Source organism: Bos grunniens, chromosome X, assembly GCF_055505025.1.
Source record: "Bos grunniens cultivar Pamir isolate PY7600 chromosome X, Bosgru_T2T1.0, whole genome shotgun sequence".
In the NCBI taxonomy this organism is placed as follows: domain Eukaryota; kingdom Metazoa; phylum Chordata; class Mammalia; order Artiodactyla; family Bovidae; genus Bos; species Bos grunniens.
In genome coordinates this window covers 35,148,462-35,163,170 of record NC_141194.1, presented here as the reverse complement: position 1 = coordinate 35,163,170, position 14,709 = coordinate 35,148,462, and the positions used below count along the sequence as shown (strand labels likewise).

The following is a 14,709-nucleotide window of genomic DNA, read 5'->3' as shown; positions in this document are numbered from 1 at the left end:
CATACCTGAATGGTCTAGTGGTTTTCCCTACTTCTTCAATTTAAGTCTGAATTTGGCAATAAGGATTTCATGATCTGAGCCACAGTCAGCTCCTGGTCTTGTTTTTGCTGACTGTATAGAGCTTCTCCATCTCTGGCTGTGAAGAATATAATCAATCTGATTTTGGTGTTGACCATCTGGTTATGTCCATGTGTAGAGTCTTCTCTTGTGTTGTTGGAAGAGGGTGTTTGCTATGACCAGTGCGTTCTCTTGGCAAACCTCTATTAGCCTTTGCCCTGCTTCATTCTGTATTCCAAGGCCAAATTTGCCTGTTACTCCAGGTGTTTCTTAACTTCCTACTTTTGCATTCCAGTCCCCTATAATGAAAAGGACATCTTTTTTGGGTGTTAGTTCTAAAAGGTCTTGTAGGTCTTCATAGAACTGTTCAACTTCAGTTTCTTCAGCGTTACTGGTTGGGCCATAGACTTGGATTCCTGTGATATTGAATGGTTTGCCTTGGAAACGAACAGAGATCATTCTGTTGTTTTTGAGACTGCATCCAAGTACTGCATTTTGGACTCTTTTGTTGACCATGATGGCTACTCCTTTTATTCTAAGGGATTCCTGCCCACAGTATTAGATATAATGGTCATCTGAGTTAAATTCACCCATTCCAGTCCATTTTAGTTCCCTGATTCCTAGAATGTCAATGTTTACTCTTGCCATCTCTTGTTTGACCACTTCGAATTTGCCTTGATTCATGGACCTGACATTCCAGGTTCCTATGCAATATTGCTCCTTACAACATCGGACCTTGCTTCTATCACCAGTCACATCCACAACCGGGTATTGTTTTTGCTTTGGCTACATCCCTTCATTCTTTCTGGAGTTATTTCTCCACTGACCTCCAGTAGCATATTGGGCACCTACCAACCTGGGGAGTTCCTCTTTCAGTATCCTATCATTTTGCCTTTTCATACTGTTCATGGGGTTCTCAAGGCAAGAATACTCAAGTGGTTTGCCATTTCCTTCTCCAGTAGACCACATTCTGTCAGACCTCTCCACCATGCCCTGCCTGTCTTGGGTGGTCCCACACAGCATGGCTTAGTTTCATTGAGTTAGACAAGGCTGTGGTCTGTGTGATTAGATTGACTAGTTTTCTGTGATTATGGTTTCAGTGTGTCTGCCCTCTGATGCCCTCTCGCAACACCTACCATCTTACTTGGGTTTCTCTTACCTTGGTGTGGGCTTCCCTGGTAGCTCAGAGGTTAAAGCGTTTGCCTGGAATGTTGGAGACCTGGGTTCAATCCCTGGGTTGGGAAGATCCCCTGGAGAAGGAAATGGCAACCTACTCCAGTACTTTTGCCTGGAGAATCCCATGAAGGGAGGAGCCCGGTAGGCTACAGTCCATGGGGTCGCAAAGAGTCGGACATGACTGAGCAACTTCACTTTATTCACTTTGGAATTCTTAGTATTTCTATAAAATTAATCACCCAAAGCCATACCTTTCATTCTATGCTTAGTATGAAGTATCATTTAGTGGACTTATAAAGCAAGAGCAAGTGGTTACACTTCATCCTCATAATTACAAATTCCTTCAGTGTATAATGTTTTCTTCTCCTCAATCTGGAGTGGAAAGCACAGTGCAAAATAGGGGATTACACCATTCTGGCATTCCTTAATCCATTCTATCTCTGTGTGAATTCCCAGATAAGATACATTTTTAAACATTGGAAGAAATAATTCTGAAATACAATATAAATCATTTGTATATTATCCAAAGACTCCCTCACCCTCATGAGAGCTGAACTCCTGTCTCTCTACTACCCACCCCCTCCTCCCACACAGACACCCTTCTTCCCCTCTTGCTGTATGTCTGCTGAGGATTTATCTTTTACCCAAGGGTGAATCCAGATCAGATCAGATCAGTCGCTCAGTCGTGTCCGACTCTTTGTGACCCCATGAATCGCAGCATGCCAGGCCTCCCTGTCCATCACCAACTCCCAGAGTTCACTCAGACTCATGTCCATCAAGTCAGTGATGCCATTCAGCCATCTCATCCTCTGTCGTCCCCTTCTCCTCTTGCCCCCAATCCCTCCCAGCATCAGAGTCTTTTCCAATGAGTCAACTCTTCACATGAGGTGGCCAAAGTACTGGAGTTTCAGCTTTAGCATCATTCCTTCCAAAGAAACCCCAGGGCTGATCTCCTTCAGAATGGACTAGTTGGATCTCCTTGCAGTCCAAGGGACTCTCAAGAGTCTTCTCCAACACCACAGTTCAAAAGCATCAATTCTTCGGTGCTCAGCCTTCTTCACAGTCCAACTCTCACATCCATACATGACCACTGGAAAAACCATAGCCTTGACTAGATGGACCTTTGTTGGCAAAGTAATGTCTCTGCTTTTGAATATGCTATCTAGGTTCGTCATAACTTTCCTTCCAAGGAGTAAGCGTCTTTTAATTTCATGGCTGCAGTCACCATCTGTAGTGATTTTGGAGCCCAGAAAAATAAAGTCTGACACTGTTTCCACTGTTTCCCCGTCTATTTCCCATAAAGTGATGGGACCGGATGCCATGATCTTCATTTTCTGAATGTTGATCTTCGTTTTCTGAATGTTCAGCTTCCAGCCAACTTTTTCACTCTCCACTTTCACCTTCATCAAGAGGCTTTTTAGTTCCTCTTCACTTTCTGCCATAAGGGTGGTGTCATCTGCATATCTGAGGTTATTGATATTTCCCCTGGCGATCTTGATTCCAGCTTGTGTTTCTTCCAGTCCAGCGTTTCTCATGATGTACTCCACATATAAGTTAAATAAACAGGGTGACAATATACAGCCTTGACGTACTCCTTTTCCTATTTGGAACCAGTCTGTTGTTCCATGTCCAGTTCTAACTGTTGCTTCCTGACCTACATACAGATTTCTCAAGAGGCAGGTCAGGTGGTCTGGTATTCCCATCTCTTGAAGAATTTTCCACAGTTTATTGTGATCCACACAGTCAAAGGCTTTGGCATTGTCAATAAAGCAGAAATAGATATTTTTTATAAATAGGGTAAATCCAATTACTGTCTTAATAGAAGAAATGCAATCACTCTCAACGGGCTTCCCTGATAGCTCAGCTGGTAAAGAATACACCTGCAATGCAGGAGACCCCAGTTCAATTCCTGGGTCCAGAAGATCTGTTGGAGAAGGTACAGGTTACCGACTCCAGTATAATTGGGCTTCCCTGGTGACTTAGACGGTAAAGAATCTGCCCACAATTCAAGAGAGCTGGGTTCGATCCCTGGGTTGGGAAGATACCCTGGAGAAGGGAATGGCTACCCACTCCAGTATTCTGGCCTGGAAAATTCCATGGATTGTATAGTCCATGGGGTTGTAAAGAGTCAGACACAACTGAGCAACTTTCACTCACTCACACAATCACCCTCTTATCTCTGAAGCAGGCACTGAGATCATTCTGTAAATGTAAACTACTGATTTTAAATGAAATGCCAAGTCTTTACTTAGTTACACACTACCAACAGGGACTGTTCTGAGTGCCTTATAAGTATTTTTTCATTAAATTTTCATATCACCATCTGGTCAAATATCATATCCTCAGAGATGCCTTATCTGTCTAATACATGAAGGTATCCTTTACTTTCTATCTCATTAAACTCATATGATTTCCTTATTAAACTGTGATACTATTTATCAATTTTTGTCTTCTCCATTACAATAGAAGCTCCATGAATTCTGGAGCATTGTTCTGACCCCACCACCAGAAGAAAGACAGGTGTACTTTTGTCACTTTGTAAATACTGAATGAATGAATGGAAAAAAAACCTACTTGAGAAACAAGAAGCCTTTTCATGAACAAAGGGAATAAAATAAATATATAGGAAGCTCAAGTTTTCGGTGGTACAGAATGACTGACTGACCTCATCACTGTTCAAAAGTATGGCTACTGCATTCTTTCACTGGTTACTGTGCAATGGCTCCTCATTTCATTCAGGGTAAAGGTCCAAATCCTTACCATTCACCTCAAAGGCCCTACAGGATCCAGTACTGCTGTGTTACTTCTCCAGTCCTTTCTCCTAAACTCCTCACCCCTTGCTCATTCTACTCAGGTTGCCTCCTTGTAAGCACCCACCTCAAAGTTCTTGCACCAGCCATTCCCTTGATCTGAAAGGGTATTCCCAGGTATCTTTCTAACCCTACTCAGTCCTTCTAATCTCTCCTTAGATCCTATCCTCTTAGGGGAAGCTCTCCTTATCATCTTATTTATCACACTGAGACTTACTCATTCCCTCTCTGGCCTTCCCTGTGAACTTACCCTGCACTTATTCTTTTTCCTATGCCCTCCATCAATTATCACACACTTACCCTTTATCACAGACTTACTCTTTAGCAGGATTACTGTTTACTGTCTCTTTTCCCCCTGCCAAACTCTAAGCTCCACAAGACAGGGATCATGCTGTGATTTCTGACATAACCCCTATTGCTTAAATGGTGCCTGGTAGGTATCTGGTACATGGTACACATTCAATAAATATTTAAATTAAGGAGTGAATGACTAAATCTTTACTCACAATGTCAGACTGCTAATTGCTAATACTGTTAAAGATATCTGGGTGACTGAATTTCACAATGATTGTTCAAGACCACCCTTGACATTGGGTTGTGCAAACTGAACACCTGGACTTTTTTATTTTCCAGTTCCAAATTAAATGTTTATAACTTATCCAAAGTAGGTGTTATTATACACTTATTATGATTTCTAAAAGTGTATCTTCCCCTTAGTTATTTTATATTGATGAATTCATTTTAAAGAGATTTAGAGGCCACCTGCAGACATTTTAGAAGTTCACTAACCTTACAATACAACAAACACCCCCCATTCAAGGAGGATTATTTCTCAGAATGCTTTCCACAACTCTTATCTACGTAAGGAAATATCTGTTTTTCAATTCAGGGGATATGTGCTGATTAATCTCCTAATTCTAGAGAGTATAGCTTATTTAAGACTTTTAGCTCAAAATGTACTTAATATAATTATAAACTAAACTCCTCAGTACCTAAAGGCAATACAGAAACTAAATTGTTAAGTTCAGGAAGAAAAACAGAAAACATAATCTAAATACTCAATAAGCCATTTTACTTACATAATTAATAGAATTATATATATTTCTTCATTCTCTCTCACAAACATATACACACACAGCCCTACATTGCTACTTCATATGTCAAAAGTAAAAATAAGGAAAGTCAGAAAGTAAAAAACATTTATGAGCACATGATAAAGATATTAACCTAAAATAGACATTAATTCAAATAGCGACAAGGAAAGGAACTGTATTTTACTAGTGGGTTCCTTGACTCCCTCAAAAACCACTCTTTATAACATATAAGTAACTAAAGTAACTAAACATGGACACAAAAATCCAACATAAAACTATAAACTTCTAAATAACACATATTTGTTCAATAATAAGCACATGCTTTTTTTGTAGGAAAAGAAAATATTTCAATTTTTATAAGGAATGTGTTTTTCATTTTGAAATTTTATTTTTGTGAAATGTACAGTTTCAAAAGAACATACTTTAGCTATTGTTTTGATACTGGGTTTCAATTTCACATACTGATTTGAAGTCTTTTGCAAACACTATTAATTTAAAATATCTAAAATAGTTACATGAAATCTTGTCAGTACCCATATATAATAAATTTATTTTTATGTAAATATCTTCTGTAGGGTTGTTTACTGATGGTAGTTGTAAAACAGGCCTCTTCAGTGAAACTATAAACTTTCACTTTATTCATGCTATAACTATGGAGACAATTTATGGACTTTTGCCTCATCAATAAATTAACACATCAATAGAAATAAATGAATGATATCATAAATTTCATTGAGCAAACTTGAATTACTATCATTACTAATCATCAAACATGGAATATTCATTAACATATTCTATTCAATGGATATTTCTTTATCAATTCCCTAATTCAGGAGCATATAGACTTTTTAAGACCTGTAACTCAAAATGCACTTTTAATTATTAACTAAATTTCTTGGTACTTAAGGGCAAAATAGAAACTAAAATGCGATTTACTTAAAAACAACATAATTATATATAGGTACTTATAAGACAGGTGTGTGCATGTGCCTGTGTTTGTGTGTGTGTGTGTGTGTGTGTGTGTGTTTATGAGAGAGCGAGAGAATGATGCAAAGGAATAGAATAAGAGGAAAATGCAAAGTTTCAATTTCTTATTCTTTGTAAAGTTTATATATGACATACAACAGTGCTACTCTCAAAAAAGAATACCTACCATAAAAACTTCTATACAATTCTATACAGTCAAAGTGGTATTAAAACAAGGTGACTGAGTACATGATCATTGGTAACAGAAATCTGCTTCAAATTCCTGGCTCTTCCGCCTCACATATGAGTGAGCTTTAGCAAGTTATATCACACTATAGGCCTTATATCTCTTTTGTAAAAAAGAGATGCAGATCTAAAAACATCCACATCTCAGGGCTGTTGTGTGGATTCCATGACATCTAGCCTATGACCTGGGATATGACCTGCATTAATTGATGGCTGCTGAAAGATGGATTAAATAAAGGACAGAAATGGAAGGGACCTAACAGAGGCAAAAGATATTAAGAAGAGATGGCAAGAATACACAGAAGAACTGTACAAAAAAGATCTTCCCTACACAGATAATCACGATGGTGTGATCACTCACCTAGAGCCAGACATCTTGGAATGTGAAGTCAAGTGGGCCTTAGGAAGAATCACTACGAACAAAGCTAGTGGAGGTGATGGAATTCCAGTTGAGCTATTTCAAATCCTGAAAGATGATACTGTGAAAGTGTTGCACTCAATATATCAGCAAATTGGGAAAACTCAGCAGTGGCCACAGGACTGAAAAAGGTCAGTTTTCATTCCAATCCCAAAGAAAGGCAATACCAAAGAATGCTCAAACTACCACACAATTGCACTCATCTCACACGCTAGTAAAGTAATGCTCAAAATTCTCCAAGCCAGGCTTCAGCAATACGTGAACTGTGAACTTCCTGATGTTCAAGCTGGTTTTAGAAAAGGCAGAGGAACCAGAGATCAAATTGCCAACATCAGCTGGATCATGAAAAAAGCAAGAGAGTTCCAGAAAAACATCTATTTCTACTTTAATGACTATGCCAAAGCCTTTGACTGTGTGGATCACAATAAACTGTGGAAAATTCTTCAAGAGATGGGAATACCAGACCATCTGACCTGTCTCTTGAGAAATCTGTATGTAGGTCAGGAAGCAACAGTTAGAACTGGACATGGAACAACAGACTGGTTCCAAATAGGAAAAGGAGTACGTCAAGGCTGTATATTGTCACCCTGTTTATTTAACTTATATGTGGAGTACATCATGAGAAACGCTGGACTGGAAGAAGCACAAGCTGGAATCAAGATTGCCAGGAGAAATATCAATAACCTCAGATATGCAGATGACACCACCCTTATGGCAGAAAGTGAAGAGGAACTAAAAAGCCTCTTGATGAAAGTGAAAGAGGAGAGTGAAAAAGTTGGTTTAAAGCTCAACATTCAGAAAACTAAGATCATGGCCATCCAGTCCCATCACTTCATGGCAAATCGAGGGGGAAACAGTAGCTGAGTATTTTGGGAGGCTGCAAAATCACTACAGATGGTGACTACAGCTATGAAATTAAAAGATGCTTACTCCTTGGAAGGAAAGTTATGACCAACCTAGACAGCATATTAAAAAGCAGAGACATTACTTTGTCAACAAAGGTCCATCTAGTCAAAGCTATGGGTTTTCCAGTGGTCATGTATGGATATGAGAGTTGGACTATAAAGAAAGCTGAGCACCGAAGAATTGATGCTTTTGAACTGTGGTGTTGGAGAAGACTTTTGACAGTCCCTTGGACTGCAAGGAGATCCAAGCAGTCCATCATTGGACACCAATGATACCAAACCAGTCAATCCTAAAGGAAATCAGTCCTGAATGTTCATTGGTAGGACTGATATTGAAGCTGAAACTCCAATACTTTGGCCCCTGATGTGAAGAGCTGACTCATTTGAAAAGACCATGATGCTGGGAAAGATTGAAGGCAGGAGAAGGGTTCAACAGAGGATAAGATGGTTGGATGGCATCACTGACTCAATGGACATGAGTTTGGGTAAACTCCAAGAGTTGGTGATGGACAGGGAGGCCTGGCAGGCTGCAGTCCATGGGATCGCAAAGAGTCGGACACAACTGAGCAACTGAACTGAACTGAATGATGAAAAGCAATAAAAGAACCAAAAGAATCAAATCTATTTCAAACAGTCAGAAGTGAAAGGGAGGCTCTTGAGGAAGTTCTTACTGGAAGACATAATTTATCTGAATAGAATCAAAAATACATAGTGAGAGAAAGGCAAAGACAGCTTTAGAGAGTTAAGAAGAGAATGAAGAGCTGATCATATGCACTATGGGAAACCAGATAAGAAGTTAACAGGGCATTAATAAAAGGATTTGCCAGTATTAAGGTTCCAGGGAATGTTTCTTTGTATATGGAAAATGCTTTTATAGCCCATGTATGATTTTCAAAATTTCTAAATTAGTTTTAAAAGCTCTACCTTATCTCAAACCCGCTGAAGGTTGAAATGGAGTTTAAGGTAAGGGAAGAAGGGTGGGGAAATCTAGTGGAGAGTAAATGAGTCTCAAGGCTAAAAGGAAACATACAACACAAAAAGACAAGAAAATCATCATCTTCAAATATATGACTCTCCTCTTTCTAGTGGCTGTTTTCAGGTCTCCTAACATCTTGTTTGCTGACTAGACATCAACACAGTGTAACAGCGAAACCTATGCATACCTCTCTTAGAGGCAGTTGTACCACTGTCCAAGACGCCATCTAGTTTACACAGCATTTATTGAAACTCTTTCCTTCCTCACCCTGTGAATGTGGTCTGAGCCTTCATTACCTTTAAGGCATTCATGGAGAAGTTATTCATGATTTTTATTAGTGAGTTCAAAGGTACACATTACTTAATGCTTTTGGCAAAGTGCAAATTTGTGGACTAGAGCAAAGTAAAGTTAAACTTCTATGAACAAGGTCAGCAACATACAAAAAGACAGAAGTATCCCAGGATGGAGGCATAGAGTTCAGTTCTTGATAGAAGTCTAAAGCAATGCCATTAAAAGAAGCTGTTGTTGTTGTTGTTTTTTAAATGTCAAGAAAATATGGATTGCTAGCATTAAAAGAGAAAAATAGTCTGAGAGGTATAATTTAGGTAATTTTATCCATCAACATATGTGAGAAAGGGACGTAGAAGCTGGAGCTCAGAACTCCATGAGCCAGGTCCTGGATCCGGCCACGCTTTTCCTTGGATGTAACATTTCAGTACATCTGTATCTCACCCTTCTAATTCTTAATGCAGGAATCAATCCTTTGACTATGAATATACTATATAATGACGTCACTAAAAGTTAATAAATTATCACATGGAGTACATACTCATTTTTAGTATACAATTCACTCTACACCATGAACTTTTTTTTTTTTTTTTTTTAACACACGTCATTGCTCTATACATTCACCACTTGCTATCTGGCAAGTCAAATCATCTCAAGGTATAATGTAAAAGTGAAATTTCTGGTCCTACATCTTAAGAAATCTAGAAACATGGCTTAACCAGGTGTATTTTAATTTCCTGAACCTGTCAAAGAAACATGTAACAAAATCATATTGTCTGGAAACTTGTTACGCTGATGTTTCTCATTTTCATTAAATACTAACCTAGCATTTCCTTTGTGCCAATTCCTGTACAATAACACAATAATAATTAACTCAATGAGTTTCTCATTATTAGAGAACAGACAGGTTCTGCTATGATCCCCATTTTACAGATGAGAGAACCAAGAGGCTAGGAAGATTACCTAACTTCACCAAAGTTAACAGAGCCAGGACTCAAATGCAGGCAGCCGAGCCCCAGAGTATATGCTGGAAGCCACTATCATGCTGTTTCTCATGAAAGCAACATTGCATTTGGAACTTAAAAAAAAAAGGTTATGTCCAAAGTCATTATTTTAGATGTCTTTTTTAACATTTTATAATAGCATAGAATATAAACCTATTATTCTTCACTGTCAGATACAAAGGAATCTACATTTAAATATCTTACCAGTTATTTTTGCTATCGCAGAAAAGAACCTTGGTGAAAAATGACACAGGTTTAGATGACTTGAAGCTGAGACGGCAGGTGAGAGCAGCATTAATTCCAATGGAAGAGCCCACAATGACTCTGTCTTTTGGAAAATTCACAGAAAGAAGTTGAATCTCATTACCATCAAGAAGCTTTGCTGGGGATAAGTGGACACTTAAAGTTGAATCCCTGTTTAAAATTTAAAAAAAAAATTAGCTGAAAGTATGTGCAAGTAATTGGGTTTAAATGTGCTTTCTTCTGTTTTTTGAATCATTAGAAAAATTAAAACAAATATTTACAATAACATGCCCAACTCCTAAATATGTTTTTATATCATCTCTCATTTTCTGATCACAATATAAGTAAAATTGATAATATGGTAATCTGCATGAGATGATGAAAAACCCATTTTGTCCTCTCAGGATTAAAAAACAGGGTTTAAATACCTGATCAAGTACAATGTGTTTTTAGTCACAGCCATGATAAAAACAGTATTGTCTTAAATATGTCCTAACAAAAATTTACTAAAAATCATCCCTTTAAAAGCTAAAGCTTTATTGTATGTAGACTAAGTATTACTAACAAATACATATACACATACCTATTTTTAATCTGCATACAGTTAAGCACTGTACATATGACATGAATATTTTTCAATCATTACTATTAAAATATTCTATTAATACTTGATGTTCACATACTTCATTATATACTATATACTATACATTTCATTATATACTATATGTACTATATACTATCCTAAGACTATATACTAATCCCAATTATACTATACTAATATGTACTATACTATATATACTAATATACTATATAGTATACTATACACTATATTTCATTATTTACTATAATTCAGCCAGTTTAAAAGTGTTTGTGATTTTTAATAAAATAGTATATAGTACCCACTTCTTTTTTTAAGGTTTATTTATTTATTTATTTATAGCTATGTTTGGTCTTGGTTGCTGTGTGGGCTTTCTCTAGGTGTGAGGAGTGGGAGCCACTCTCTAGTTGAGGTGTGTGGGCTTCTCATTGTGGTGGTTTCTCTTGTTGCAGAGCATGTGCTCTGGGTGCACAGGCTTCAACAACTGCAGCCCGTGGGTTCTAGTGCACTGGCTCAGTAGTTTGTGGCACATGGGCTTAACTGCTCTGCGGCATGTGGGATCTTCCAGCACCAGGGATCAAACCAGCATCCTGTATATTACAAGGTGAATTCTTTACCACTGGACCGCCAGGGAAGCCCTATTCAGTTCAGTTCAGTTGCTCAGTCATGTCCAACTCTTTGCGACCCCATGAACTGCAGCACGCCAGGCCTCCTGTCCATCACCAACTCCCAGAGTTCACCCAAACCCATGTCCATCGAGTTGGTGATGCCATACAACCATCTCATCCTTTGTCTCCTCTTCTCCTCCTGCCCTCAATCTTTCCCAGCATCAGGGTCTTTTCAAATGAGTCAGCTCTTCATATCAGGTGGCCTAATGGAGTTTCAGCTTCAACATCAGTTGTTCCAATGAACACCCAGTGCTGATATCCTTTAGGATGGACTGGTTGGATCTCCTTGCAGTCCAAGGGACTTGCAAGAGTCTTCTCCAACACCACAGTTCAAAAGCATCAATTCTTCGGTGCTCAGCTTTCTTTATAGTCCAACTCTCACATCCATACATGACCACTGGAAAAACCATAGCCTTGACTAGACGGACCTTTGTTGACAAAGTAATGTATGCTTTTTAATATGCTGTCTAGGCTGGTTATAACTTTCCTTCCAAGGAGTAACCGTCTTTTAATTTCATGGCTACAATCACCATCTGTATATTGCAAGGCGAATTCTTAACCACTGGACCACCAGGGAAGCCCTATTATTCACTTCTAATTTTAATTCATACTTGATAACTTTTAGCTGTCAATAAATATTTCACTGTATTACTTTGCTTTATTATATATGCAGGTTTGTATAGCAAATAAGACATGCTATCAAATGTGAATCCTATTTCCCTAGTATTTTAATTAGAATGATTATTCTGCTAATTAACTAGAAAAAGTAAAACAAGCTCTCAACTTGAACTAGTTTAAACTCATATGGTTCACTGGATAAAACATGAAAAAGCAGTTTATAAATCAGGTTTGAGTCCAATTCTGTTGCTAATTAACTAAATGTCTTTGGATAAGTCATTAACACTATTAGTTCTATTGCATATATATTAATAAAAGGATACAGTCCCTTTTACATGTTCATTTCATTATATCATGTTAAGACTCTCATTTTAACTTGAAGTAGTTTTAAAATTGATACCATTATACATTAATTCAAAAGCTGAAAGAGTAAAGATTAATTCATATATGAGACAATGTTTGTTGACAAAAAAAGTAATTTCTAGGACAATATAATTCAAGTCATTTTTATTTCCTATTCAAGCAACAGAGTTTACTATCTACTTATAAGATTGGATCTTGAAAAAACTGTGAATCTCAAGAGTTGCCAAGTTAATGTTGAAGAACTACACTCTCTCACAAAATGGCATTTAGAGCAATTCCCTGAGGCACAAGTAAGCACTCATCATATCTTGTAAGCCAAATGTTAGAAGCCAATGGCCATTCTATGCTTTTCAACTTTGATGATTTTCATTGATTTCTGTCACACTCGGAACTTGTTTTCTCTGGATCTCAGAATGATTAACTGCAAAATAAAGTACTGAACTAGAGAAGCTCTGAGGTGGGTCTAAGATTTGGTAGTTTACGAAAATAATGGTACACAAATCCCCACAATTTATATATTTTTAACATGTCAACTGACCACTCTTTACATCTATTACTTTATATCTATAAAGAGGCATATATTTTTAAATATAAATTTGTTTCATTGTCCTTTTTTGCCATTTTATATACAGGATATCAATATATGCAGCCTTCTTTGACTTTCTTTTAATTAATCTCAGTATTTTGTTTTCTAAGATTCCTAATACAGTTGTGTTATTAAAATTCCTCCACATCACAGATATAGAATATTTATTCAAGTGCATATATATCACAAATTAATTATACCCTCACATGTCACTGGACATTTGTGTAGTTCCCAGATTTCACTATTCTGAATAATACAACTATGAATAATTTCAAACATACCTTGTAGTATAGTTGATTTGCAATGTTATATTATTTTCAGATGTACAGCATACTGATTCAATACTTATGTTATTATAAAATATTAGTTACATGCCCTGTGTTGTAAAATATATCTTTGTAGCTTATTTATTTTATACATAGTGGTTTGTACCTTTTAATCCACTTCCCTTATCTTGACCCTTCCCCATCACTATTTTTTCCTCTGTATCTATAAATCTGTTTCTCTTTTGTTATATTCATTTGTTTTATTTTTTAGATTCTACATATAAGTGAAAAGATACAGTATCTGTCTTTGTCTGACTTACTTCACTAAGCATAATACCTTCCAGGCCCATCCATGTTTGCTGTGAATGGTAAAATTTAATTCTTTTTTATGGCCAAATAATATCCCATTGAATATGTAAAATATATACACATCTTCTTTATCCATTAGTCTATTGATGGGCACTCAGGTTGCTCCCATACCTTGGCTATTATAAATAATGTTGCTATGAACACTGGGGTTCATGTATCTTTTTGAATTAGCATTTTTGTTTTCTTTGGATATATACCCAGATGTGGAATTACTGGATCATATGATAGCTCTATTTTTAATTTTTTGAGGACCCAACATGCTGTGTGCCATAGTGGCTGCAGCAATGTCCACTCCCACCAACAGTGAACTAGAGTTCCCTTTTCTCCATATCCTTGGCAACATTTATTATTCATTGCCTTTTTGACAATAGCCATTCTGATAAGTATGAGGTGATACCTCATTGTGGTTTTGATTTGCATTTCCCTGATGCATTTTTCCTGTATATACTGTGAAGTGGAAATGTTGGGCTGTGAAATATGCAGATACTACACCTTACATAGTATTATCTACTATGTTCTTACTCACTGATACTCCAACTGGTAGCCTGACTTCCTAACGATTGCCTACCTAGGACAAGCAAAATGATATCTTGCTGTAGTCACTAATTCTTACTTTCAAGTTTACAAAGAGGTCAATTACTGTATATTTTTTCATGTGTTTTATATTTTATCTGTGAAATATCTATTGAAACTTTTTGTCAACATTTCTGTTATTTGGTATTTTTTCTGATTAATTCTTACCAGCTATTTATTTTACTGTTAGCATAATTTTAAGTCATGTTTAAGAAATCTTTCTCTAGCTACAGACATTAAAATTGTTTTCTTTTTTTACATTTTGCCTTTTAATCGATGTGTAATGAATTTTCATGTATTAAGTAGACAGGAATCCAGTTTGAACTATTTTATACAGTTAATTATCTCAGCACCATTTATTGAATAGTAATCTTTTTTCTCCAAAGATCTATACTGCCTTTGTCACATATTCAGTATCTGTCCATGTGTGGGCCATTTTCAAGTCTACTGGGTTCCTTTGCTCATTTAATCTATCACTGCACCAC

The 14,709-nt window shown here is 37.0% G+C and overlaps 1 protein-coding gene across 2 annotated transcripts in view; it reads right to left on the bottom strand.

The window, feature by feature from the left end:
- CFAP47 (cilia and flagella associated protein 47) overlaps nucleotides 1-14,709 on the bottom strand; it is a 507,751-nt gene that overhangs the window by 360,536 nt on the left and 132,506 nt on the right. For both annotated transcript variants that reach the window (XM_086387631.1, XM_086387632.1), the window contains exon 26: nucleotides 10,145-10,354. In XM_086387631.1, coding sequence (XP_086243757.1) covers nucleotides 10,145-10,354 — 210 coding nt within the window. The remainder of the gene's footprint in view (nucleotides 1-10,144; nucleotides 10,355-14,709) is intronic.